Here is a 26,110-nt window from a genome sequence, read left to right as displayed (position 1 = left end):
GTGCCAGTGAGTGGACGGATGTCTGTCACATGGCACCTCATTTCCTTCTTGCCGGAGCCTTCCGAGCTCGGTCACTCTTGCCATTTTACAGATGAAGAAACCGAGGCACAGGGTGTTGAGTAGGTGGCAGGATTGGGGTTCCAGCCTAGGCAGGACAGTCTGCCCAGGACGAGGCCCTGGACCCACCCCTGGGGTGGCCCTCGGCAGCTGAGGGCAGCGTCTGGAGGCCCCAGCCTGGGAGGCAGACGATGTGGCAGCCCTGGATCCGCCGCGGACCTGCTGTGTGATGTGGGCAGGCTGCGCCTCCTTTGTGTGCCTCAGTTTCCTTGTGTGTAAGGCAGAGGTGCTGACAGTGGGACCCCCTGCCAGGTCACTGGGCCTATTATTAGGTGAGAAGATCAGCACAGAGCGAGTGTCTCCTGCCTGGGCAGCTTCAGAGGGCGGCATGAAGCCCAGGGAAGGGATCTGGTGGGGTCATCTGTGCAGGAGCCTTTGGGGCCCCTTCCCCTCCCTGGGGGCACCTGCCACTGCCCTTATCGGGGGGACCTGTAATGGGTAGGCTGCCTCTTAGAGGGGCCATCTCCCTGTTCTGTCTCTGATGTGGCTCTGACTGGGCCGAGCAACCTCGACTCTAGGACTACACAAGGTCCGAGGCAGCCATGTCTCTGTGACGGGACGCAAATGGCCCGGATTGATGCATCTCTGTAACTAGATGCTAGAGGCCTAGATGACTGCATCTCTATAACTAGCTGCCAGAGACACAGGTGGCCACGTCTCTGACTAGACTCCAGAGGCCTAAACGGCCATGTCTATGCAACTAAATTGTAGAGACCTAGAGAGTCGCATCTGTGTGACTAGATGCCAGAGCCTCAGACGACCGCATCGGTGTGACTGGAAGCTAGAGCCTCAAATAGCTGTGTCAGTGTGACTGGATGTGTCAGTGTGACTGTGTCAGTGTGACTAGAGCCTTAGATGGCTGCATCTGTGTGACTAGACCCTGGAGCCTTAGATGGCCACGTCGGTGTGACTGGATGCTAGAGCCTTAGATGGCTGCGTGTGTGTGAGTAGACCCTGGAACCTTAGAGGGCCATGTCTGTGTGACTAGACACTAGAGCCTTAGACGGCTGCATTGGTATGAGTAGATGCTAGAAGCCTAGACGGCTGCATCTGCGTGACTAGACACTAAAATCTTAGATGGCTGTGTCTGTGTGACTAGACGCTAGAGCCTTAAATGACCACGTCTGTGTGATTAGACGCCAGAGCCTTAGGTGGCCGTGTCTGTGTGGCTAGATGCTGGAGCCTTAGATGGCTGCATTGCTGTAACTAGACACTGGAGGCTTAGATGGCCGCTTTGGTGTGACTAGATGCTGGAGCCTTACACGGCCACGTCTGTGTGACTAGATGCTGGAGCCTTAGCTGGCTGCATCAGTGTGACTAGATGCTGGAGCTTTAGACAGCTGCATTGGTGTGACTGGAAGCTAGAGCCTCAGACAGCTGCGTCTATGTGACTAGATGCTGGAGCCTTACACGGCCACGTCTGTGTGACTAGATACTGGAGCCTTAGACAGCTGCACTGGTGTGACTGGACACTGTAGCCTTAGACGGCCGCATCTGTGTGACTAGACGCTGGAGCCTTAGATGGTTGCATTGGTGTGACCAAACGCTGGAGCCTTAGATGGCCTTGTCTGTGTGACTAGACACTGAAGGCCTGGATGGCGGTGTCAGTGTGACTAGACGCTAGAGCCTTAGTCAGCTGCATTGGTGTGACTAGACGCCGGAGGCAGAGGCAGCCATACCTCTAAGACTGTCTGCTGGACGTGGTGGTAGACCTTTTCCCCCACATCTGCAATCTGTTGCATTCAGATTCTCGAGGGAAACCCTGGGAGTGTGCCTTTGTGCTCTTGATCTGTTCTCTGTCTCTAGGCCTTCCCTGCTGGGGAGAAAGTTAAAGACCCCCGGCCCCTCCCTCCACCTCTGCCCCACTCTGATCTTTCTCTTCTATGCTCTTGGAGGAACACATGATCTTTTTTAATTTTTTTTATTTTTTGAGATGGAGTCTCGCTCTGTTGCCCAGGAGTGCTGCTGTGGTGGGATCTCAGCTCACTGCAAGCTCCGCCTCCCAGGTTCACGCCATTCTCCTGCCTCAGCCTCCCGAGTAGCTGGGACTACAGGCGCCCGCCACCACGACCGGCTAATTTTTTGTATTTTTAGTAGAGATGGGGTTTTTCACCGTATTAGCTAGGCTGGTCTTGATCTCCTGACCTCGTGATCTGCCCGCCTCGGCCTCCCAAAGTGCTGGGATTACAGGCGTGAGCCAGTGCACCCGGCCAGGAACACATGATCATTTTTACCCCTATTTCTGCCCATTCCTTTTGTTTCCTGTCGCAGTGTTATCTCTTTGTCCTATAATTTCCTAGTTATTTTGCATTTTTGTAACAATGTGTTTCCTCTGTTAGTAAAAATGTAGTTATTTTCTATTTTATTACAGACTTAATTATTTTCTGTTTTAGTAAGAGTGGTTACTCATCCTTCTTTTGCCCATAGAAAGTGATTTTCTCCCTCCTGGGACACCCCAGCCCCTTCCCTCAGACGCCTGAGATATGCTGGCCCTTCTGTGGCTGATGGAGACCCTGGCTCCCCTGTGCCTCACCGGCGCTCCAAGTGAGGGACAAGCATCCCCCCAGGTGGCGGCGCTTAGTATCTGCTCATCACAGGCCTGGAGGCAGCAGGTGCCAGGGAGAGGACTGTGCTTGCCCTCCAGGTGGGAGAGGCCTGGAAGCGCGTCTCTGTGGCTCAGTGAGCAGTGCAGGCGTGGGTGGCAGGAAGCAGCCCCAGGGAGAGCCCTGAGAGAGCTCTGGGGGACGGCAGTGGGGTCCAGCCAGGCTCTGAGCAAGGAGAGGGGTTCCTGGTGGACGAGGTGGGCCGAGTTCCCCAGCAGGAGACCTGAGTGTTGCAGGACTTGGAAACAGGAGGCTGAGTCAGCGGCTGGGGGGTCAGTGGGTTCTGGGGACTAAGGAGGCATTGTGAGGGGAGGGGTGACTTCAGAGGTGAGCCTGAAAAATCGGGCAGCTGGGGCAGCTGGGGCAGCGATGAAGTCCCTATGCCTTAATGAGCTTGGAGCTTCCCCATAGGAAGTGCCTACCTACCTACCTACCTGCGAGACGTCGCCACATATCTGCCTCCCTGTCTACCACCCACCCGCCTCCCTGTCTCTACCTCCCCATCCATCCATCCATCCACCCACCCGCCATTCATTCGTCCATTAATCCACATATATGTCTATCCATTCATCCAACTACCATTCCATCCATCTACCCACCCACCATCCATTCATCTATCCAATTGTTATAACTATCTCTGACTGTCTCTCTCTTTAAGCTGGAGGATATGGTCCGATTTGGGTTTGAGACAGCAGGTGTGGGGTGGAGGATGTGGATGGGTGTGATGGAGGCTGACCGAGGGTCCGGGCCAGAGGTGGTCACAGCCCAGTGGAGGCGGCGTGGGCATGCTGACCAGTGGGGGTGGCCGGGCATGTGAGGATGCACTTCCACCTGAGGTGCTGCATGTGCAGCCCAGAGGCATGGAGGAGGAAAGTCTGGTGCCAGCTGACCCAGCACCTGGAGCTGTCCATCACTAACTGAAGGCAGTGACCACACTGGCCAGCTCAGTGGGGAGGCGGCACACCAGGGCATGTGCCAAGCACCACAGCCAGCATAGGGGTGAGGGTGGGGCGTGTCTCTGAAGTGTAAGCAGGAGGCCCAAGGGACCCTGTGTGCCAAGTCCTGGAGTCAGGAAAGACCCAGTGTGCCTCGTGCGACTGGGGATGCCCTTGGTGCTAGAAGCCTGTGGAGGTATGGGACTGCTCTCTGCCACCCTATGTTGGGCAGCTCATCACCCACAGGCCAGAGGACCCCTGCTGTTGAGGGTGGAGGAAAGCATGGGGCTTGAAAGAGACCCCACGTCCAAGCAGGGCCATGTTGTGCAGTCCAGAGGGTAGGAGGCCTTGCCAGGGCCCTTGGAGCATGAGCGTCTGTTCAGTGGACATCCGTCACCTTTGTTTTAACAACTATTTTTGCCTCTCTTTCGTGTCCTCTCTTACAGCCCCCACCTTCTGGCCCTTTCACCTCCTCCTTGGGAGGGGCAGGATTCTCAGATGACCCCTTTAAAAGTAAACAGGACACTCCTGCTCTGCCTCCGAAGAAACCTGCTCCTCCACGGCCTAAACCGCCCAGCGGTCAGTAAGCTTTCTTCTCTCGCAGCCGCCGCCTGCCGGTGCAGGATGGCGGGGGACCAGGGCCTCCCTGCTCACCGGCCCAGAGTAGCAGCAGATGCCGTGGGACCCTGTGTGGGGAGCAAGAGGGTCCCCCCGGCCCAGCCACCCAGGTCCACGCAAGTGCCGTGTGTGCGTGGTGTGTGCCTCCTGCCTGCCCGCCCTCGCCCCGTCCTGTGGGCCCCTGGGCTTCTGGCTCTGTATTGGAGTGCACAAAGCCTTGGCCTTAGAGCTCCCCTTGTGGCCGGGGGCGCTTCGTGCGGCCTCCGCCTGAGCATGTCAGTGCCACCCCGACGCCCTGGCTATACTTCAGGAGCCACTCATGGCCGGCAGCCCTGTGGCCACTCTGGCCTCTTCTCTTCCGTCCTTCTCCCTGTCCGTGCTCAGGGAGGGCCTGTTGGGGGAGAGGGCGGCAGGAGTCGCTGCTTGGTCCAGTCCCTCCCCAGCTGCTTCAGGACTGAGAGTGGAGGGAGTGGGAGATTGTCCTTGGTGGCATCTGATGTGAGGAGGCAGGAAGGCTCGGGGCTCCCCTCTGCCCCAGCTTGCCCAGGCATCTCAACGCATGGCTCTGAGGAGGGGACTTCCTACAGGTCCTGCCCCTCTTCCCCATGGCCAGTGCTGCCAATGTCTCCTAGCCTTGGCCCTCGAGGGTCCCCTGAGGATTCTGAAGCCCTTTAACTCACACGTGGGATTTCTCTCGTGTGACAGAGTTAGGCCGGCAGCCAGTTGGCCAGACTCTCAAACAGAAAGCTATTGCTTCAAGTGGCAGAAGGAGTCACTGCAGCTCCCTGATCCATTTATCTACCCGGTCATTGCCTGTTCCATCTGTGCCCCGGTCTGGGACGCCTCCTATTCTCTAACCTCCAGGCAGACTGTTCCCCACACTGTCCCTGAATTGTGGGCAGCCACAGGAGACCCACGCACTCCCAGGATCATGCCTTCTGTTACCTGTCTTCCCTAGATAGGGCGTGCCCCCGAGCCCTTTCCATCAGCTCCAGCGAGGGAAGCGGTGCTCACTCTCCTGCCTACACTTGCCCCTCCCCTGGAATCTGCCTCTGGCCTCACTTTGCAGCCCCTATGTCATCGCAGGTCCTGGAATGGACCTAGCAGGCTCCGCATGCCCCCAGCTCACTAGTTACGAGTGACCCTCAGTCCTGCACCTCAGCCACCTGTCAGTAGAGGTGAACATAGGGGAAGTTATTTTTAGAACACCGCCTCTCTCCTCCTGTCCCCTGGGCTGGCCATGGCCTTCTCTCAGGAGGATGGGGACCCAGCCCACAGTGCCCAGGTTGGCTTTCTTGTGGATGAGTCAGGAGAAAAAGTATGACCAAGTATGGGCTGTGTGGATTTAGAGCAGATTTTCTGTGAACTGTTGAGCAGATACAGATGCGTAAAGAGATCATTTCTGTAAGCCACACATCAAAGACATTTACCATCAAGAGGAGGAAAAACAAAACAACAAAGGGACTCCCTTCCATCTGCAAGAGGCCACCTGTGCCTTACACAGAGGCAGTGGCTCTTCAGGGATCCTTGTTGGCTTCCTGATGGAACGGCAGTGGGCCTCTTCACTCTGCCTAAAAGATGGGAGCAGAAGCACACACACACACACACACATATATGCGTAATCACAATGCATGCACACAGCTGGCACACATGCATGTGCACATTCCCACGTGCGGCCATGTATTTTTATGCATATATGTGCATGTACACATGTACGCTCTTGCATGCACATGTGTACCCTGTGTACACACACATCCTCCACGCCTGCAGACGCATGCATGCACCTGTTTGCACGTGAACACACATGTTCACACAGGTGAGCATGCATTCACATACATACTGCATCACATGAGTATTCTCGCATGTGCCTGCATGTATGCATATGCAGGCACACATGCACTCTCCCATGCACCCCTCCGTGCACACTCTCCATGCTTATATGCATCTGTGGACATGTGTGCATATTCTCTTGTCAGCACACACATGCATGCATAGAGATGAGCAGCATGCACTCACATACTGCATTGTGCATGCCTTCACACACACATGCTCTCATAGATAACAGCTGGGCATGCACATCCTCCATGCTTATATATGTGCATGCATTCATTGAGACATGCCCATATTCACATGTGAACATATACATGAATACAGGTGAGCATTACACAGATATTGCATAATGCATGCATGCAAACGTGCACACATGCGTGCGTGTGTGCTCATACACACCCGGGCATGCACACTCTGCTTACATACGTGTACACACATTTACACACATGTGCACGTATTCTCATATGGGTGCACACACTTGCCGAGCAGTGCCGTATTTGCTGGGCCCTGAGGAGGAGCCATCCCACTCAACAGCTCACAGGTGCAAAGCTTCATTTTCAGTGTTTCATGGAAACCGCCACCCCCGCCTCCCCACGTACCTAAACCCGGCGCTGGGTCTGCTTTTGAACTTTCCCTCAGTTATCACCTCCCATCGTGTCTCCCTCTGCAAGCCTACCCACCCCACCTTGGCTTCTGCTCTTAGTGTACTGTGGGCTTCGAAAGCAGAAAAGAATGCTTGTTAAAAGTAGAACGTTTGATAACGGGAGTTTGGGTGACTTCCTTGGGCCTGGCTTCAGGGTTGAGGCTTTTTAGGGAGCTGTTGCACAATTTGAGACCCAGGGGGTCCTGGGCTCCTTTACTCGTGGCACAGGCCACTGCATCTTTGTTCTGCTGTGGTTGATGGTTGCTGTGCTGCTCGGTGCTCTGCAGAAATATATTAACATTGATGGGCCCTTAGGAAGTGCTTGAACAGTTCTTATCTCACTAGGTCCCAGCAAGACCCGTGAGGGAGACAGGCCAGGCCATGCCCATTTCCTGGAAGAGGAAAGGCGGGGAGGGAGGTCATGGGGGCTCCCCAAGGTCACACAGCAAGGTGGCAGCAGGGCCAGGTCTACACCCAGTGACCTGCCTCCTGCCCCAAGACAGGAGTAACGAGAACCAAGCCATGAGCTTCAGAGCATTCTCTAAAACAGCCAATGCATGCGCAGCATTTTAAGTCCGGAGCAACTGCAGATCTGTGTGGAGGCCTAAATATTTCTCATTTGATTCTTTTACCCAGAAGCAATGGCTGAACAGAAAAATTCTGCATTGTACTCGCTGCTGGGTGGTAGGTACAGACCGTGTGGTGGTTGCCGTTTGAGCTTGCAGCATTATTTGTGCTGTGATTCCGTACTAACCTCTAACAGTCCAAACACTGAGTTGACCCAGTGGTTGACCTTTTGATGAGTCACATGTTGGGGAGAAGTGTTTGGCTCTTTGGGGAATTGCAAAGGAAGATGCTTGCCCTACCCTTGCTCTCTGGTCAAGGGAATCAGAGCCGGGCTCTGTACAATTCCCTTCCCGGTTCCTGGCCACATGGCACAGACCCACGTGCAGCCCAGGAGGCCTCTGGTTATGGGCAAGAGCGGTCAGCAGATGAGTGTCGGGTGAAGTCGTGCTCAGAAAGTTCACCAGGAAGACACAAGGCAGATCTCTTGTTTTCTTAGCTTCTTTAAGGACAGGAGATAGTGAAGCTAATCTGTGAATTTTTTTTTTTTTTTTTTTTTTAAGCATAAAGTCCAGCGTTTTCAAACTGCTGGACTTTATGTTTTCTTAAAACAAACAAACAAACCAAAAAAAGCCTTTCTGCCTTTCTTGCTACCCCAGCCTTTTTCTGCTCAGGGAGACCACACGGCCAGCACACAGTGACGGCCGCCTTCCCCTGGCCACCCCAGGGCTTCCCAGATGCTGGGGCTTTGCGTGAGATGCTTGGGTCCCAGCGTGGCTGAGTGAGGAGGAAGGTGAAATGCGACCCCCTGTGAGCCTGGCGGTCGAGCCTTGAGCTGGTGGAGATAGACAGACTGACAAAAAGTCTGAAGGACCCATAGGCTGTCCAGTGGGCAGTCTTAAACATGCACACAGCGTTGATATCTGCACTCATGGAAATCACAATGAAGGAACAAGCTTTTCTGTCATCTCTCCGCCTGGCACATGGAACATGTCTGATGTCCCATGCTCCCATCCAGGGTTTGTCCATCCCAGGGCACCCAGAGGTTTCTAGAACCCTACTAGGCCTCTGTGCCAGGAAATGGCTGACGTGTGAGGCCAGGACAGGAGAACTGAGGCCGCTTCCTTCTGTCCTCTGGGCAGCCAATTCTGCTAGAATCCAGGGGACTGCTTGATCAGGCTGGTTTCTGGACATTGGAGGAAAGGGAGGCCCCGGCTGGGTCACTTAACCTCCCTGAGCTTCAGTTTTCCTGCCTGACCATGGGACCCACTCAGGCCTAGCAGGTGGGTGTGTGGGTGAAGCGCCTTGCACGGTGACGTGCTGTATGTGGTCTGTAGCCCCCATCCCCACCCTGCGGCACAGGGACCGGGACGCAGGCTTCTGCCATATGGGCACCTTTTCCAGGAAAGACAGGCTGGGCAGCTGAGGTGGCTGCACACATTCTGGGAGTCATTAATTGGGCCCTTTTCTCCCTGTGAGGTCACAGTTTAGTGGAAATCTTTTCCGTTAAAAAAAGCGTGCAGGGAGTTGAACTTCAAAGAGGGCTCCAGCGTCCTCTGTGGGTCATCGCTCATACAGGACCAAATGTGAGTTTGGGTCTGAGTCACGTGTGGCTTTGGTGCCGTCTCTTGTGTTCTAGAGGCTGCAGTTTTCAAATTCCGTGGGAGCTGCTTGTCTTATTTTGTTTAAAGGTCAATTGAGGTGAAATTGACATTTGGTGTGGCTGGCATGCAGTGTGGGTGCACGGGCAGACAGGTGTTGACCTGGACAGTCACAGGTGGACCCCTCCACCTGGGAACCTGCAGAGGTTCCTCGAGGGAGAGTTCCGGTCACAGCGTACACCTGAGTAGCCCACAGTTGGCCATCTGCCCTCAAGGCCACATACTCAGTTCTGTCTCGATCTAAGCCAGAAAGTGCACTCTGGGGACCACCAAGGGCCATCCCCTGGGGCATGCGTGGAGCTTTGGTGTGGGCACTAAGTTCTTCTTGCCTGGAGGTCTTTTCAAGAAAGGTGTATCAAGGTATTAAATAACCAGCAGGTGTCTGTTTTGGGCAGAAGAAACTGGTTTCTTTCAGGCAGATGCAGCACAGACCCGGCAGGCCGCCGAAACCTGTCAGTTAGAGTTAGGTTAAAGTTAGCCGTGGCACACACCTCCCCCAGGTAAACAATGGTATATTTTCTGCAACGGACCGGAGATCAAGATCAGTCAGAGCTCACCGCTGAAGAGTTTCTAGGTAAAAGTTGTTGATTTGCAAAGAGAGAAACAGATTTTTTTTTTTAAGTGCAGGAAACGGCTGTGTGGGTGTCAGTGATTGGGCCTCAGCCCTGCTGCGATAGTGGGATCCTGCGACCGGCCCCACCCTTGCCACTTCCTGCCAGCGCGGCCCTGCGTTGCGGTTCCTGCCTGCAGCGCCCGGTGACACCAGCCAGCGCACTTCTACCGCTAACCAGCCAGTCACCTTTAACCTCTCCCCAATTTAATGATTATTTTATTACTGCTAATGACCTTTTCACCTCCTAAACAAAGCCGCATAGGTGATGGTGATGAGCATGTCTTTTCGCCCCCTCCCCACAGTTGCACTAACGAACAGCTTTTACCTAAGTGACATGAGATCCAGTTTAACCAGTGGCTGTCCTGTTTGATTTGAGCAGCTCTCTCAACAAAAGAAGAAGACAAAAGTCATTCTTCCCCTTGCAAACAAGCCCCTCCCATACCTGTGTGTGGCATCAGGTTCTTGACCTCCCTGCCGGGGGTGCCACACAGGATGCAGCCACCGAGGAAGACCTGAGGTCCTAAGTGCTGCCAGCTCTCCCACTTCTCTGAAATGCCAGGCCAACATCGAAACCAGGGCTCAGTGACCTCTCCCCATCATGTGCCCATGTGGGTCCCAAAACCTTTTGTTGATTGCACAAGATCCACTTTAAAAATGGCATCTCCATTTGAACCCTGCGGTTAGCACCTCAGCCTTGAACTTAACTACTTCAATTTCGTTCCCACGATGATCTCAGAGAGATAATCCGGTGGGTACATGTGAAATTCTACAATGGGACAAGTGGTTCCACTATCTCAAGGGGCCTGGAAAATTCTGGCACTTGCCTGCCAGCCAGGATGGGGAGGGGGTCCCAAGGAGCCTAAAACGGCCAACCGGGTGGAGTCCCTCTTTCCTGCCCACGCCCCCCGTCCCCCAGCACTGCTGTGTTCAAGGAAGCTTCAGAGCTTCCGTCTGAGCCCTCTGGAAGGTCTGTCTTAGGGCTGGGTGGGACCCGCTGACGGTGCCAAGGAACGGTCCCACTCTGAGAGGGAGGAATGTCAGCCTTGTATGTTTACACTGACTGCAGGCAGATTGCCGTTTGGAGCACTTTCTGTTCTGTAAAGACCACTGAGTTTGAAAATAGAAGCATTTGCCTTCCTGGGCGCACTGTACCCAGAGGCGGATCCAGGGAGTGTCGTGTGACTCGATTATCATCTGGTGTTCAGTGGGGTGCAAATGCTGAGGCCTGGGGGGCTGCAGGGTGGGGTGCAGGCCCAGAGTGGCTGGGCTCCCACCCCAGCATCTGAGTATAGGTGTGAACAGACGGGAGCCATCGCCCTGGGGACATCGGGTGTACCTGCCTCCAGGACACCTCAACCCCTTGCTTGGCACCTGAGGGAGGTGAGGGCCGGGGCAGATGCCTCAGAAGGGGGCTCTGGGTGCAGCTCTGGGCACCGCCTCCCTGCTTTTCTGGCGGGGTGAACATGGCCCCTCATCTTTCATCTCTCCTATTCAAAGCCCTGAGTCAGCGCGCCCCTTGCCTGCCACTGCTAACTGCAAAATATCACATGCACTCGGGCAACGGGGAATCTGGCCATAAAGAGAGCAAAAGTGTCCCCTACCATGGGAGCTCCTGGTGGGCTCTGCGCCTCACTTCCTCCCCTCCCAGGGGCTCTTTTGGGTCCTTTCATGCACGACCCCTAACCAGCTCTCAGACTCGCTGCACGGCGTTCTCAGGGATCTTGTTACATGTGGGCAAGGCGCCTTCCTACCCTTTGCAGAGGTGCCGTCTGCGACATTGGCACTCTCCGTAGGGAGGAACAAAGCTGGGCCCCCTTGCCCTGTCAGGGCTCCCCGTGCCTGGCTCATGCATAGATAGCATCTCTCCCTGGAAATCCCCCCAGAGGATGGGGCTGACACCCAGGGGTGTTCACGCAGGGTATGTCAAAGGTGCCCGCCAGAGAACAAATGCGAATTTTCAAAGAAGCCAGAATTGTGACACCTGCCAGTCTGTATTATTTTTGTCATGAAGACTGGCTTGTGATTTGTAAATTCATTTCCAAATCACATACCCCACCCTACACACACACACACACACACACACACACACACACACACACACACACACACACACACACACACACACACACACACTTTTTTTCTTTCAGGGCTGGTGCAGCCCTTGCCTGGCAGGTTTTATGTAAATGTCATGGGAGCCTTTTGTGGTGACCTCTAGAAAATTGTTATTTCTCACTTCAAATGATATTTGCCTTTTGAGGACCCCAAAGCACAGCACCTTTTCCCCCCTTTCTTCTTTTAATGGCAAGATGAGGCCGCAGCCATTGGGTTCAACAGCCCCCTGCCCACCTCACACACCTCACAGGGCAGGAAAACACAGCGGCCAGCAGTGGCTCATAGTAAATATTTGTTCAGCTTTTCTCAACAGTTCAGAACCAAACCTCATCCTGTTCCCTTCAATGCATGAAGCAGATTTTCTCAAAATTCGGTAAATATTTTTAGTGGAAAATCTCAACGCTGCGATCGCAGGGACCTCAGATTCTTATCTCCCAGGGCTGTGCTGCTTGACACAGCTTTGATCTAAGGCAGAGTGCGCGCGGGGCTGGTGCCTGCAGGACTCCCAGCCTGCAGGTCCCTTACGTGGTCCCGTGTGTCACGTTGTAAAAAACAAACTCCCCTCATGTGTCGTAGATGGGAGCCAGAGGAAGACGTTGACGTGTGTTGGGGAAAAGCACTCTTTCAAGACAAGTCCCTGAGCAGTGATGAATTTTAGAACCTATACTGTTTTCTTTCTCCCCTCTCCCCGCAGCTAAGCTTTTTTTCTGGCAGGATGGGGAGGGTGGAATAAGACACGTCAGTGGCCTTGGATGAGCTCTGCTGGAGTGCTGCCCCGCCCGGGCCACTGCTCTCCTAGGCAGTGTGTCTCTCAGAAACCTGGCAGTTGTATGGGCATCTGTGTTGTGTAGGATGAATGACAGATGTGGTTGTGTGGGATCACCTGTTGTGTAGGGTGAATGACAGTTGCATAGGTGTCTGTTGTGTAGAGTGAATGATGGTTTTGTGGGATCACCTGTTGTGTAGGGTGAATGACAGTTAGGTGGGTGTCTGTGTTATGTAGGGTGAATGATGGTTTTGTGAGATCGCCTGTTGTGTAGGGTGAATGACAGTTAGGTGGGTGCCTGTGTTGTGTAGGGTGAGTGATGGTTGTGTGGGCACCACCTGTTGTGTGGAATGAATAACAGTTGTGTGGGTGTGCATGTTGTGCAGGATGAACGAGAGATGTGTGGGATCACCTGTTGTGTAGGATGAATGACAGTTGTGTGGGTGTCTGTGTTCTGCAGGATGAATGACAATTGTGTGGGCATCCTCTGTTGTGTAGGATGAATGGGAGTTGTGTGAGTGTCCATATTGTGCAGGATGAATGACAGTTGTGTGGCCATCTCCTGTTGTGTAGGATCAATGATGCTTGTGCATGTGTGTCCCCTGTTGTGTAGGATCAATGATGGTTGTATGTGTGTGTCCACTGTTGTGTAGGATCAGTGATGCTTGTGTGTGTGTGTCCCATTGTGTAGGATCAATGATGGTTGTGTATGTGTGTCCACTGTTGTGTAGGATGAGTGAGAGTTGTGTGATCGTTCTGTGTTGTATAGGATAATAGCGAAGGTGGGCAGCTTCCCTGACCACAAACCCTTGTTTTGTATTTTTTTGTTTTCTTTTTGTTTTTGTATGTATCTCTCATCTGCAGAACTGCATTTTCCAAGTACAGCACTGAACTGAACTGTATAAACAACCTAGCCAGGATCAAACACACACACACATACTCTCTCTCTCTCTCTCTCACTCTCATGTTTATTACTAATATTTTTATTAATCGGATTGATTGAGACCGTACCTCACCTGAACCTTTTATGCTCCTTCTAAGCAAAAAATTTAAACCAAGAGAGTTTCCTTTCCAAGGTTTTTATAGCATTCACCGTTTTTATGGTTTGCAATTGTATATTTCTATTCAATTTTTTGTTTGTTTGTTGTTTTTTGTTTTTTGGGTTTTTTTTCTTTGCACCCAGCTCTTGAGGATGCTTTTAAGCGGAGGGCTTCCTGCAAAGCAAGATAGAAAAGTCAGAACCTTGAAAAACTTTGCTGACCAAGAACGCTAGTGCAGCAGAGCCAGCCCCATCACAGCCCCGATCCCGGGTGCTAGGGGCGTGCGCAGCCTCGAGAAGAAGCTTGAGAAATAGGAGAATTAAAGAAATTTCTATCAGGGTGGAGCCGGCCACCAAGTTTTTTTTTTTTTTTTTTTTTTTTAACAGCACATACTGTGGTAAACCATTTGGTTCATATTGTTTTTGCTAAAGTCAGTCCTGTGTGTGGTTTCGGTACACCGCTTGGGTAACTGTTGAAACTGCTGTGGTTTGAAAATAAGTTCTATTTTGCGTTTTCTTCAGTCTTGTATCCCTTGCCCCCTGTTAATGAAGTCTCCCTGCGGTAGGCAGTCAGCACACCCAAGAGGGTCTTTAATTTCATTTGTCTTTATTCACTGCCGTCTGCTGTGGTCCCCGGTAGTTCCCGCTGCAAATATCTAGGATTGATGGCATCAAACCAGGTGCCAGGATGATGCCAGGCACCTGGTTTGATGCCATCATTCCCAGATGTTTCTATACCAACTTTTTTGGGTTTTGTTTTCATGATTTCCATCCCCTTTTCTGAAATGCGCGTCAGTAAAGCTCTCTCCTTACTCATGTTTTCTGGAGCCATAAAAAAGTATAAAACCCTGGCGTGGGTGCGCGTGGCAGCTTTTGCTTCAGGGCCTGGAGGCAGATTAAAGTTACTTTGTCACGTTTGAGATAAGCTATACCTCACAAAATCGGAAAAAACGATTAAGGAGTTAGCAGAAGTGGTTACATAAAAGCAGGAACTAGACCTAGAAGGTTTGAAAAATACAGCCGCTAAAAATAAATCGCTGAGCAAAAGTGGGAAGTTTGGGCCGAGGGCCGTGGCCCTACAGTGATGCCAGGGGCTTTCTTTGCTCAAAGCGTCCGGTCATTAGCAAGGTCGAGAGCTGGACTGGGCACTCGGCTGACCTCGCACGTGTCAGGTCCAAAATCGCCTCTCTTACCAAAGCACAAACACTAACAACTGAGAAAAAAACCGTTGTTGTTGTTGATTTTCCTTCTGAAAACAAGAGGCCAGCAGTTGATGTGCCCTGGTTTCATATTACCATAGTCATGATTTCTAAATAACAACGGTTTCGGCAACAGAGCAAAACCAGGCACAGGCAGTTCTTGGTGTGAACGAAGCTTTTCATCTCTCTGAACATCTCTTTGCGCATCAGAAACCTCAGCTTGAAATGGTAGCAGGCAGAATTCTTAACCACTCCTCCCAAAAACCAATTTCTTTTTTTTAAACCCCCCAAACCAAGGGAGGAAGATCTTCATTGAAAAGAAGAAGAAAAGCAGCTCAAAACTGACTGATTGATTTGAACCTTCTGTACCGTGGCAGTCGCTCTTGGGGGCCTGGCTGGGGCGTCCTCCCTTTACACCACCCTCCACATTCTTGCAGATCTGCCTCAGGTGATCACTCCCTGCAGGAACGGCTTCGAGAAATCAAGCAGTGTCCACCCTGGACTTGCTGCCCGTCCCAGGGGGCTACACCGTGTCCTGGGACTTTGAGGTTCTCCCCTGGAAACACTTACTGTTTCCTCTGCTAGAATCTTGCTATTTGATCCATATCACATAGGTATTCGAGGAAAAATCAAATACCCAAGCATGCACAGTAACATTGCTGTTTCCTGCAAACCAGGAAGGGCAGATGCCTTTATTCCCTTCTCACTCCCCAGGGTGTTGCTCCAAAGGGCCCCAGGTCCCTGGAGACCCGTGGAATCTGTAACAGGTGGCACCTGGTTCACCAGGACCTCCTGAAGCCCACTGTGTGCCGAGCCCTGGGCTGGAGGGCACCAGGGACATGGGGCAGTATTGGCTGGCATTTGTGGTATGCTGGGCCCGCTTTTCACAGAGCTGACCCTCGGCTGTGCCAGAGGCCAGTGCCACGGGAAGCAGAGTGGTGAGGGACCCTGGGGGAGGGGGGGCTTTCCCGTGGAGGGAGAAGCTGGGCAGAAGCAGGCAGGGGCTCGAGGGACTGGCTGAGGTCACTGTCCCTATCCCCTGCAAACCCACAGGCCGGGGTGCAGGACACTGTCACACTGTCCCCCAGGGTGCCCCTGCTGGTGGCTTTGGTGGCTCCCTGCTCACACTTGCTCTATCTCAGCCTAAACAGCAGACATGGATTGTCCCGCAGTTCTAGAGGCTCAAAGTCCAAGATCAAGGCGCCAGTGGGGTTGGTTTCTTCTGAGGCCTCTCCTTGGCCTGGTGCATCTTCATATTGCTGTTCTGTGTGTAGATCCTAAGTTCTTTCAGTGAAGACAGTCATTGATCCTTTGACTTCATTTTAACTCAGTTACCCCTTTAAATATGCTATCTTCAAGTATGGTTATATTCTAAGGCACAGGGGTTAGGACTTGAACATATGAACAATTGTTGGGGGGACACAGCCCTTTGTTTGGATTAAGAAACAGGCTGAGGGGGGTGGCTGCCATGCCCCACACCGTCTTCCACGGCCACTCCCAGCCCCAGGGCTTGGCTGCAGAGCTGAACACAGGCATGATGGGGAAGGGGCTGCCATTTCTTCCCTGAGAAGGCCACCGCCTGTGATGGCATTCCAGTTGGGAGTGCCTTCCAGGCAGAGGGACAAGGCATAGCCAGGAAAGAAGCCCTGGGTTTGGGGGTTCCTGGGGAAGGAGGTGCCACCTGGACAAGACTGGGGTGTCATCCCCAAGTGGGAGAAGCCCTCAAGCAGTCTGGGCAGGGTGCTGGGGCCCGCCTGTGTTGAGGCCACTTTGCTGGGTGGGTTTGGCTCACAGGGAAGGGAGCCGAGCTGGTGGGCGGCCAATAGGGAGACGAGGCTTCTAGGGACGGGAGGGTGGAGGTGAGGGGCCCTCGCCCACCCTCCATCCTGCTCAGGAGCCCTAGGGAGCCCCCTCTGCTCCAGTGGACAGCCTGGGGCTCACAGGAGGCTGGGAAGGCCTCACTTGACCCCCTCCCGCCAGAGCTGCCTGCCCGTCCCTTAGGAGAGGGAACGGGGCAACTCTGGGAGACCCGGCAGCAAGGCCTTGGCTTACCATTGGCTCATGCGTGGGACCAGGAGTGGCCCTGCATGGGAGGCTGTCTCGAGGTGGGGGTGTGAGGCAGTTCCTCAAGGCCAGCGGAACCAGCGCGGGGTCTGCGGGCTGGGCCAGATCACCCTGCTCTCTGCAGCCCCGGGGAGGTCGGGGTAGGAGGAGGCCACAGTAGAGCTGAAGGTGGGAGGGGTATCTGGGGATAGAGAAAGGGAGACACCTAGAAAGCTCGGGTGTGGGGACTGCCCTGAGAGGGCAGGCGCTGTCGGAAGGAGAGGGGCCACATTCCTGTCCTGCCTGCGTGGGCTGGGCACTGCCCCTCTAGGGAAGGGTCTCCAGCATGGCTTGCCCACAAGTTTTGGCAAAGATAGGCCCCTTCCAGATCCCAGGGCCCCCTCTGCTAACTGGGCCTTGGGTCTGACAGTGAATTGATTTGAGGCCACAGGAGGAGACTGATACCAGGCCTCGACCTCCCCTCTTTCTCATCCATGTGAGTCCTAATAGAGCCCAGGACAGCTCGCCCTCCAACCCTAAGGAGGAGCCTCTTAGATGGACTCACACAGACAAGGAGTCTGGAAGGATCTCCTGCAGCTGGTGGCCAGAGGTCAGCTAAGGATGCGACGGCGACCCCGGTGGAACCCTGTGGGACGGGCGGAGGCGGACAGGCAGGCCGCAAGGGTGGGCTGCCGGGGAGTTTGTCTCCGAGTCCTTCTGTGCAAACCGTGGGAAGGAAGACTGTTTTTCCTTGAATATGCAAAAAGAAAGCAGCAGTCCTTATGCTGGCCCAGAACTGCCGGTTGAGAGAAAAGTGAATTTCCATTTCCAGAAGTAGGGCTACAGGCAAGGGGGGCTACAGGCCAGGTTCTCACTGGCCTATGCTGGGCACGGCGGTGCAGGACACTGAGTGGGAGCAGACTCCTGGACCCCAGGAATGTCACCTTGTTTGGCACCCTCCTTCTCATTTCCACTTCACAGATAAGGAAACGGAGGCCAACTGGGAGGAGGCACTTTCCCTTGCCGAGGCCCAGAGCTAAAGGCAGCAGATGGGGGCTGTAGTCCTGGAGCCCACAAGGACACCTGGGGCCTCAAAAATGAGGCCTGGGATGGCTGATCTGCTGGGGGAACAGAGGGAACGGCTTTAGATCTGGGCATGGAGAGGGACCGAGGCTGGCCTGTGTGGGCTCGTTCTACCGGATGAGGAAGGCAGGTGTCCCGGGCTCAGGTGGTGGGCGGGGCAGGTGTGGCTGGGAGCCAGGGTGCTCTCTGGAGGTGCAGCCAGAGATCCAAGGTCAACCCTGGAGGGACAGGCAGATCCTGGTTTCTTCTAAACATTAGCTTCGAAACTTCCAGAGTTAACACGCTGGAATCGTGTTGCATATTATTGAGCTTCCAGTCTGGGGTGCTGCGTGGACCACGTTGAATGCCCAGGGACTCTGTTGGGCAGATAGAGGGGTGTCAGGAGCATGGAGTCAGCCCGGCTGACCTGCAAACTGCAGATGCTGGAAGGCCCATCAGGTGGGACCTCCCGTCACCAAGCAGATCTTAACAGGCCTCTGCTTCTTGGTGGAATGTTCTGGTACATTGGCAGGACGCATTGGGAAAAGCTACCATCCTCAGGCCATGTCCCCCACACAGTGTCATTTTCCTCCATTTCTGAACACTTCTCTCTCACCTCCCTGTCAAGATATACCTTGCTGGGACCGGGCATCCTGGAGTTCCCTGCTTGGCAGAAGCCCAGAAAGGCCCAGATAAACGCTGCCCCTTGGAGCCACCAACACCAGAGGGACAGAAGTGGGGGCTAAAAAAGAACTTAAGGCCAGGTGCAGTGGCTCATGCCTGTAATCCCAGCACTTTGGGAGGCTGAGGCGGGCAGATGACTTGAGGCCAGGAGTTCGAGGCTAGCCTGGGCAACATGGCAAAATCCCATCTCTACTAAAAATACAAAAATTAGCCACGCATGGTGGCTCATGCCTGTAGGAGGCTGAGGTGAGAGGATCGCTTGAGCCCTGGAAGCCAAGGCCGCAATGAGCCATGATTGCACCACTGCATTTCAGCCCAGGTGACAGAGCAAGACTCTGTCTCCAAAAAAAAAAAAAAGAACTTAAACCTCAGCATGACAGAGCTGTGTGCAGACCCTTAAACTAACACGCCTAATAACCATACCACGTTGTGAAACTAATTCCTCCTTTTCATTTGCAAGTAACTCTCCCCGCTGCCTTTTTTTTTTTTTACTGTTAGAAGCTTGCAGTATATTTTTCTGCTCAGCCATGATTTTTTAAATTAGTATGTTAATAAATGTGTTGCCACGCTAAAATGAATCTGTTTGAAACGTACCTGCATGCAAACTATTCTAGGACAACTCAAGTTTTAGCTGCTCTGTGTGCGTTGTGTATGGGAGTCATCTGAAGTGTTTTTCCTGTGTTGTTCACAACCCGTTAAGCCCCTGGGATAAAGCTGATTAAAACTGGGATTCCCCAGGGTACCCCCGTCCAGCCTGTTAGCCAAGTTACAAGCTCTTCCCAGAGAAGCGCCCCAGGCTTGTGCCCACCAGCATTCTGCTCTGTCCGGGTGAGTAACTCGTATTTCTTTCTTTCTCCTTTTTTTTTTTTTTCTCCTAAACTTTCCAGGTAAAAGTACACCTGTAAGCCAGCTTGGTTCCGCAGACTTTCCCGAGGCCCCCGATCCATTCCAGCCACTCGGGGCTGACAGCGGCGACCCGTTCCAAAGTAAAAAGGGGTTTGGGGACCCGTTTAGTGGAAAAGACCCATTTGTCCCCTCCTCTGCAGCTAAACCTTCTAAGGCCTCTGCCTCGGGCTTTGCAGACTTCACCTCTGTAAGTTGAGTCCTCCGCCTCCGGGCCACCCCCCTCCCTTCCGCTTGCAGCTTCCCTGGGATTTTTGTCTCCTTTTAAAGGCAAACCTCCCAGCTTCTTTAGCCTCTTGGTACCTCACACTCTCTGTCCCTCGCGTTATTTATTCTACACTGCCACTTCTGTAAGAAAAACAGTTTCTCAATAAAAAAAAAAAGAGCCGCAGTTTGGATGCTCTATCATAAGGGCACGTTTTCTTCCAGCAGGGAGGCGGGACCTATCTGTCCTTCACGGTAGATTCATTGTATTATTTCTGACGCACCGAGGCTGTTGTGTTCACTGGTTTTTGGAAGCCAAGATGTCAAACACTTCCGAAGTATGAAAAGAAGTTTGCGAAAGTTACATTAGGGTTCTGCTGTCCCCAAAAAGCCCTTTGTGCACAAGTTCTCATAGTCCCGCCCCATGCATTTTGTGCCACAAGTGCAAATTGAAGGACTTCAGGCAGATTGCACCAGGGAAGAGCAATTTGAAGTTTTTTTTTTTTTTAAGCTTTTAAATTTCAGTTACCAGCTCCAGTGAAAAAAGAAATCCAGTCTAGAACAGCCACTCTGAAAGCCAAAACAAAAAGAGCTCCAAAAAGCTGTTGAGCAAAGTTAAGTGCCTTTTCAGAAGCAAATCCTGGGATTTTGAAAGCCTGGCTTTGTTTTTCTCTGTGTGAAAAAATATTCCAGATTGTAACATGCCGTCGCTTCAAGGAGTTTTTAGCAGCTTCCTTGATACATGAAAATCTTGTTCTCTGAAAGCTTCAGGTGTTGTCTTCCCAGAATTGGTTTCACTATGTGTGATGCACTCGCTTTCTTCCTTTGGGCTTGTTAGTTCCTTCATCATTAGGTGTGAGACGTGTTATTTATAGATGCTTCGACTCCTGGGATGGCTCTTTGAACACAAGCCCTGCCATGTCAATGCACAGAAAGCACCCGATTTGTTTCTGAGCTGTCTTGATAATCTCTACTGTGCACAGCTATCCTATGGCTTATTTATCAATTTATTTATTTTAGTGACAGGGTCTCGCTGTGTTGCCCAGGCTGGTCTGCAATGGCGCGATCAGAGCTCACTTGTAACCTCGAATTCCTGGGCTCAAGCGATCCTCCTGTCTTGGCCTCCTGAGTAGCTGGGACGACAGGCGTGCAACACCACGCAAGGCTAATTTTTAATTTTTTTTTTTTGTAGAGGTAAGGTCTTGCTGTGTTGCCTGGGCTGGTCTGGAACTCCTGGCCTCAAGCGATCCTCCCACCTTGAAGTACTGGGGTTACACGTGACTGGCCCATGTGGCTTATTTAAATCGCCCAAGACCCTGACCTGTTTCTGGCTCTTGGTGACCTATAAATATTTTACAACTGCAGTGAGTTTGATTTTGTTGACCCTAGATGCGCACTGGAGGTCTATACAAAATGGTGACATTGTTAATAAAAGCCAGAAACAAAACCTGCTTTATCTAGAGTTTCTTGAATAGCCCTTCATTTATTTTCTGGTGGAAAAATATTAAATACTGATTTAAAAAAAACAGAACTCTTCACACATGACTCAGGTACTCTGTCTTGGGTAGGGAAGAGTTAGGTAAGTGGGGTGAACGGCAGCTTGAAGAAATGACTGTTCTCTTTCTGAAATTCATAGTTCTATTTCCTGTGACCCCAACCCCCAAAGGGCTCGTTTTTTCGAAAAGCATAAAAAAACAACCAAGGTTTCAAGGTATCATTTGGCTTAGCATTTCTGGTAGTTCCAGAACAATTGTTAACTTCAGTTTTAAAACAGTGCCAGCCATTTTATCACCGTCATCTCCTAGTGGGAAAGCAAATTCCACCCAGGCCTGGGTGCAGCCCTGTTGTTTTCTGTTTTGTTTTGTTTTTTCCTAAGTTTTTGGTTTTTACATTTTCGGAGATGAGTCTCGCTCTGTTGCCCAGGCTAGAGTGCAGTGGTGCAGTCACAGCTTCACTGCAGCCTTGACCTCCTGGGCTCAAGCAGTCGTCCCACCTCAGCCTCCCACGTAGCTGGGACCTCAGGCGCGCACCACCACATCTGGCTAATTTTTAAATGTTCTGATAGAGACAAGGTCTCACTTTACTACCCAGTCTGGTCTTTGAACTCTGGGCTCAAATGATCCTCCTGCCTCGGGCTCCCAAAGTGTTGGGATTACAGGCATGAGCCCCTGTGCCCGGCCTGTTTTCTGTTTAAAATCACTTTTCCCACTGCAAATACCCCAGTTTTTTTCCAGAGGAAATGATCAGATAGTGTACTTCAGCCACTCTGAAGGGATGGGTTGAGTGAAGACAGGACCCTTAATTGTTTTTGTTTGTCCCCTTGGGTCGTATCATTGTCTAAAATAATCCATAACCAGCTCTCCTCTGGGGACTCAAGATGACGTCTCTCCATGTTCACGGCATTCGGGGGCTCAGCCGATCAGCCGGTGGTTTCTGGGTTCACTGGATCTTGACTATTTGTGCTAACTTAGAAGAGGGCACAGCTGCTTCCTCTGGTTTGAATGATTCCACTTCCCTGAGCAAATGCCAAGAGGGCTGTCTGACTGCCTGGCAGCTTGGCAGCGTGACTCTTTCAGCGTGGACGTTCTGAGACTGCTGTTCAGGGCATGTTTTTACCTGTGCAGGAGCAGCCCAGTCCATGTTGGCAGTCGGGGGCCCAGGTCACCCGTACCTCACTTGTGGAGGTGGTGCCCCGGCGGTGCCTCTCCAGAACCCTGTAATTTACAAACCCCAAATTTCCATCAATGGGTTATTTGCGTGTGTGGCTGTTCCCGGGAAACCTCTTCTCTCTCTGGTATTTCTTTAAAAGCAGGCCTTTCTGTCTCAGGCAAATGTGTGTATTAGGAAGTGGCATTTCTAGGTTAGCAGAACGGTTCTTTTGGAAGTTCGCATTAAGAGTAGTGCAAATACCAGATCAGCTAGGCCGTGCTTTGAATTATTGAAGGAGTTGGATGCAATTTCATTGTCAGTAAATGAATGAATGGGAAGTGGCTAGGCGTGTCCTGCACATGGTGGGGTGGAAGTGCCATCAGACACCTTGGAGCGCCAGTGAGGACAGGTGCCGGGCGCCTCCCGGGGCCATCCCATCGCCCAGCGTGCCGAGCTGTCTGAACTGCGGATTTCCAAGAGGCTGCTGAAATGAACCACTTATTTGCTTCTGAAAATGAACCACATCCTGAGTGGGCAGGCCTTGGCAAGGGTGGTGTCATGCCCCTATGGTGTCTCGGTTCCATGGTAATGCCAGAGGGAAGCAGAAATCAGAGCCAGTGTGTTTCCCAGCCACTATTGGTTTTGCATCGGCCACAGACATCCAGATTCTGGCCCGTGTGACCCACCCAGATACGAGAACTAGAAGGTGGCCCCATCCAGGGCTAAGACAGCAGACACAGAGGGAACTGCGGAGTCCCCTTTCAGGAGAGCTCTCCCAGGCCTCACAGCCCAGCATGCCTCCTAAGTGCATACAGACCTCACCAATGCAAGTCTCCACAGTGGATTCGTGAGCTGGCCTTGAACCGGTCGACTCTGAAGGCACCAGGAACTTTCCTGCTGACACCTTTCATTTGGAAACACAGACCTGTCAAGGGAAGGCGCTTCAGTGACACTGTGACATGGGGGCTCAGTGGGGCCAAAGGCGGCCAGGGGGCTGTGGTTCAGACCCAGCAGGCTGGTTACTTGGCCGTTCCAGGCTTTGATTTGGATCCAGGCGAACATTACTGTCAGCTCCCACCCACCCTGTCCTCAAGGCTGGTGGAGGGTGAGGTCCCTGTCAGCTGCACTGTCTCCCTCCCACTGTTGTCAGCAGCACGATGGAATAATTTCCACCTGCACTTGTTGGTTTTTCCTTGTTTTTCTCCCCATGAGGTGTTGGAAAATTCCCCAAACTGGGGCTGGGGGGATGCTTATCTGTGCCCATGGCAGTGACACAATGGCGGGGAGGGAGTCCGACCTGGAGACTCATCAGACCCCCAAGTGTTTAGCTGGGCAGAGCCTCTTTAAGAAGTCAAGACTCAGCCCTTCCTCTCAGGGACATCTTTTCTTGATACTGACACTCCGCCTGTCCCCCATCTGGGTCCTGAGGCCAGCTAGAGGGAGGCCTCCAGGGCCCCGCATCCCCCTCACTGCCACATCTGCCTCCCAACCAGGTTCCTTGCATTTACCTGCTCCTGCACCTTGCCCAGTCCCCCCAGCCCTGCCATCTGGCCCTCGTCTCTCCTGCTTCCCGCTCATGCCACCATCAAGCCGTGAAATATCCAGATGCTGCCAATCTGACCACCCAACTCGCTCGCCCACGGAGCCTTCACGGGGAAATCCCAGCTCCTTCCTGGGGCCCACGAGCCCCTCCTCAGTCTGGCTTATCCCACTCCATGCTTCATCCTGGCGACCCCAAGGTTGGGCACTGAGCCTCACACCCAGAACCTCGCAGGGACGCATCCTCCCTGTCAGTTTCACCTGGTATACTGCTCCCCGCAGGCCTGGGGGGGAAAAAGTCTAGAGTGTGAGCCACCCCTTCCCTGGCCTCAGTGTCCCCAGCTGTCAGAGGGATGAGATGACAGCGGGCCCACCCCCAGGTTGTCACGCAGACCTAGTGCTGCGTGTGTTGGAGAGGCCGTGAGTGTTCCTGTGTGCTTCTTTCCCCCACCTTCCTGGGGGAGTCTGCAGGGCCCTCCTCGAGAGCCTGGGTCTTGGGTCCTGGATCGTTCTGGGATTGTTTGTATATTTCTGCTCCCAAGGGTGCCTGGGGAAGAGCCACTGTGCATGTTATCTTTGGTGTTACTCCAGTGTTGAGCAGAGAGCTGGTCAGAGGCAGTGCATCGCAGAGAGATGTTAATAAGGGAATCCTTTGAATCCCTAAGCAGCAGCAGCTTTCCTGAGGGGGCCGATGATGCCAGTGACCTCTCAGGGAAGTCTGGGACATGGGGACCCACCCTGGGGGAGGAGCTTGTGGGATGTGGCTTTTCTTTTCATGACTAAAGTACTTTGAGTTGTTTGAAATCACCTATCTCAGCATCAAGATGGTTTTCTCCCTTTTTTAAGTTTTTATTTTAACTGAACATTTTAGAAAAACACCCCAAGGATAAAAACTTGACTAAACGGCAGTGTAAGTGCCACACCTTTTGTCAGTGTTCTGGGAGAAATTGACCCTCAGAGCCGGGTGCGGTGGCTCACGCCTGTAATCCCAGCACTTTGGGAGGCTGAGGCGGGTGGATCACAAGGTCAGGAGCTCAAGACCAGCCTGACCAACATGGTGAAACCCTGTCTCTACGAAACATACAAAAATTAGCTGGGCATGGTAGCGCACGCCTGTAATCCCAGCTACTCAGGAGGCTGAGGCAAGAGAATCCCTTGAACCTGGGAGGCGAATGTTGCAATGAGCCGAGATCGCGCCATTGCACTCCAGCCTGGCGACAGAGCGAGACTCCATCTCAAAAAAAAAAAAAAGAAAAAGAAAATGACCCTCAGAGGGTCTCAGAGCTCTCTGGAGCATGGCTGGAGGTAGAAATACCGCATTCCCAGAGTGCAGAATTGCAGAATTGTCTGTGCCGTGGGGCTTTAGAGCCATGCACGCTGGAAGTTGCCCATCTTTGCACCTCTTGGCCACCAGCATCAAGGGCCCATCCTCACTTCTCTGCGTGGGGCGGGGTGGCTGGTTTCTTTGAGGCCCAGAGGTCACGGTTAAGGTCACACTCAATCACATGCATCCCGTCTGCTCTGCTTTCCAGATGGGGGGCCTGAGGCAGGCTCGCACGCCCACTGGGCCCAGCCAAGACATGCTTATCCCCTGCACATCGGACCCTCCGCTGGGCGGTGGGCAGGACCCTGACCCCTTCCACGCATTCCCTGCCTCCCTCCAGCTTGCAGGTCCCAGCCCCAGGGCCACATCACCCACTCTCCGTTTTTCCTTTGCAGTTTGGCAATGAGGAGCAGCAGCTGGCGTGGGCCAAGCGGGAGAGCGAGAAGGCGGAACAGGAGAGGCTGGCGCGGCTGCGGCGGCAGGAGCAGGAGGACCTGGAACTGGCCATCGCGCTCAGCAAGGCTGACATGCCTGCCGCCTAGGCGAGGGCCGTGTGTAGGCGGGACAGGGCACGGGCGGGTTCCAGAGAGGGGGCAGTGCAGATGTCTATATATACACACACACACACCGTCGCCACCGTACTCCGAGGACCGGGACTCGGGGGCTTGTTCAGGGTGAGCAGACTCGGCTGCAAGACCTGGAAAGGTCACATCTCCTGGGGAAGCCCTTACAGAGGCCTTGGCCACCACTTCTGCAGGTCCGTCTCTCCACTGTGCCATCCCGCCCGGGGCTGACTGCCTCCCGCTGTTCCTCTGGGAACGAACACACAGCGGTCAGTGGAGGAGAGGAAGCACCCAGGGCTTCCCCGCCTCCTCCCTACTCATAGCTGCAGACATCCCCGCCCGCCCTCCCACGCATCAGTCAGACACTCCCCCAGTGATGTATGCACTCGTTGTATAAAATGAAGTTTGAATGATTAATATAAAATATTTTAATACAAAA

At 53.0% G+C, this 26,110-nt stretch overlaps 1 protein-coding gene across 8 annotated transcripts in view; it reads left to right on the top strand.

The window, feature by feature from the left end:
- The window catches only part of EPS15L1 (epidermal growth factor receptor pathway substrate 15 like 1), a 116,494-nt gene extending 90,384 nt beyond the window's left edge, over nt 1-26,110 (top strand). For 3 of the 8 annotated variants that reach the window (XM_019015666.4, XM_055372052.2, XM_055372053.2), the window contains 3 exons: nt 4,102-4,234; nt 19,377-19,582; nt 25,504-26,110. In XM_019015666.4, coding sequence (XP_018871211.2) covers nt 4,102-4,234; nt 19,377-19,582; nt 25,504-25,650 — 486 coding nt within the window. In that variant the 3' untranslated portion in view covers nt 25,651-26,110. Of the gene's footprint in view, nt 1-4,101; nt 4,235-19,376; nt 19,784-25,503 lie in introns of those variants that run through there. The other 5 variants (XM_055372058.2, XM_055372060.2, XM_019015668.4 and 2 more) reach the window with 3 other exon arrangements.

Source organism: Gorilla gorilla, chromosome 20 (genome assembly GCF_029281585.2).
Source record: "Gorilla gorilla gorilla isolate KB3781 chromosome 20, NHGRI_mGorGor1-v2.1_pri, whole genome shotgun sequence".
Taxonomy (NCBI): Eukaryota; Metazoa; Chordata; class Mammalia; order Primates; family Hominidae; genus Gorilla; species Gorilla gorilla.
This window is presented reverse-complemented; position numbering and strand designations above follow the sequence as displayed.